General features: G+C 67.6%; 1 protein-coding gene across 1 annotated transcript in view; it reads left to right on the plus strand.

Moving 5' to 3' along the window:
• Window positions 1-6: 6 nt before the first annotated feature.
• Window positions 7-1,983, plus strand: part of FAM69B (family with sequence similarity 69 member B) — a 7,931-nt gene continuing 5,954 nt past the window's right edge. Inside the window, exon 1 of the mRNA XM_025051258.1 lies at window positions 7-379. Within this exon, the coding sequence (XP_024907026.1) occupies window positions 197-379 (183 nt within the window). The 5' untranslated portion in view covers window positions 7-196. The remainder of the gene's footprint in view (window positions 380-1,983) is intronic.

Genomic DNA, 1,983 nt, shown 5'->3' on the forward strand with positions numbered 1-1,983 from the left:
GACCGAAGCCGGGCTGAGCGGTGTTGTCGGGGCGAGCGGAGGGCCCGGTGGCGCCGCTGCTGCGTGGTGGCAGCCTCTGTCCCCGGGGCTGAAGAAAGCCCCACCCCCCTCGGGCTGGAGCCCGCTCCCAGAGGCCCAGAAACGCGTCCAAGCCCGTCCCTCTTCCCTCCACTTAAAGATAAGGCTGGTGTTTCTGATGTGCGAAACTGGGACTCGGAAACCCCCCGCGAAGGACCCAGCAGCCTCCCCTGGGCCCCCCACCAGCAGGAGTTCAGGGTGTGCCCTCACTTCCCAGTTGACCTTGGAAAAGTCCTGCTTTGGCAGGGGAGACCCAAGCTGCCTTGAGTGCCAGCCGTGGGGAAGCGTCACCTCTGCTTTGGTGGGTCCAGGCCAGGCCCACATCGGTATCTCAGATTGTTTGGGTCCTCACGGCCCTCCCCTGTGATAACCATGCTCTTCAGGACAGCTCTGGTCAGAGCTGTTCTGGGCCCAGGGCAGGAGGGTCCCTGCCAGGGTGCTGCCCTTTGCCCAGGGGCTGGGCTGGCCTCAGCTCCTCTCCGGGGAGAAGTAGGGAGAAGAGGTGGGAGGAGCACATTGGTCACAGGTCTGGGCCAGGCGCCGACCCTGCCTGCCCAAGGCCCCAGGGTGTGTGGTGCTCTGCCCAGCCCCGGGCAAGCGGGGAGCTGAAAGGTCTGAGGGTCCACCCCGATGTGGGAGGTGGGGGGCGCTTTGGCCCCCAGCTCTGCGGGAAGGCCTTGACCCGCTGCAGGGGCGGCCCAGGGCAGCAGATGGGCAGGAGAGGGTTCTGGCAGATTCCCCGTGGTCCGAGTCAGCCTTGCCCCTATTGTGGGGACACACGCTGAGCCTCGTTCCCACTTATGAGACACTCTCCTGAGTGGCCGGTGCATGCTGCAGACCGCTGTGTTACTACTGTCCCCTGAGTGATCCTCCCTCCCATCCCCGAGTGGCCCCCCAGGAGCCAGGGTGGGGTGCGACTGCGGAGCAGCTGCAGGGGACCCATGGGTGGGGAAGGCCCGTGCTGTCCTGGAGGCTCACTCGCATGTGGGAGACAGGACCCACGGGGTCAGGCCAGGGCAGGGGGTGGGGGTCAGGGACTGCCCTGGAGGAAGTGCCGAGTGCCCACCTAAGACAAGGACCTGAGGGTCAGTCAGAGTCAGCCGGGGTGGGGGTACAGCATACTAGGAGAAGGGCCGCCGAGAGCCTGGGGGTCCTGGCAGGAGAATAGGCAGTGTCCGGGGTCCCCCGCAGGCAGGCTCCGGCAGTCACTCTGAAGCCGAGGGGCCGGCGCTGGCTCCAGCCCGCCCTCCTCCTGCTGGCCTCCTAAGACCCCCAGCACTGGCTTCTCGGGCCCTCGTGGAGCTGAAAGCCCACCAAGCCCGGCTTGCCGGCAGCCGGAAGTCGCGGACCCTGTCCTGCCCCACCCCCGCCACCCCCCGCCACCCACTGTTTCTGCTGTTTCTCCTTTTGAACAAATCTGACAGCAGCAGACGGGCGGTGGAGACAGGTGGGCCTGAGGCCGGGCCCCTCACTCCGCTCCGGGGCTGCCTCGGTCCCTGCGGCTCCTCAGTGGCCACTGGGGCTCAGCCCCGGAGCTCCCGGGGTCCTCCCGCGGCAGCCCCTCCGGGCGGCTGGCCTTACGAGCAGGTGCCCAGAAGCGGGCGAGGACCCGGCCTCCCTGGGAGAACCAGGAAAATGACGACCGCTGGGCTCAGCGGCCCCACCCCGTGCTCGCTGGGGAGCTGGTGACGCCAGCCCTTGGCCAACCAGGACCGGGACTGACCGGGCCTGGAGCTGCAACCAGGCCCATTCGGGGGCGGGTATATGGGGCCAGCACAAGCAGTGGCGCCTCCTCTGGGGCCGGCTGGCCTGCAGTGCCGGTCCCTGCATGGATCAGAGCCTGGTAACCCTGTCCCCTCAGCTGGCTGCTCCTGGGCTGTGAAACCTGCAATTTGCTAGGGAAAG

Source organism: Pteropus alecto, unplaced genomic scaffold (assembly GCF_000325575.1).
Source record: "Pteropus alecto unplaced genomic scaffold, ASM32557v1 scaffold67, whole genome shotgun sequence".
NCBI lineage: Eukaryota > Metazoa > Chordata > Mammalia > Chiroptera > Pteropodidae > Pteropus > Pteropus alecto.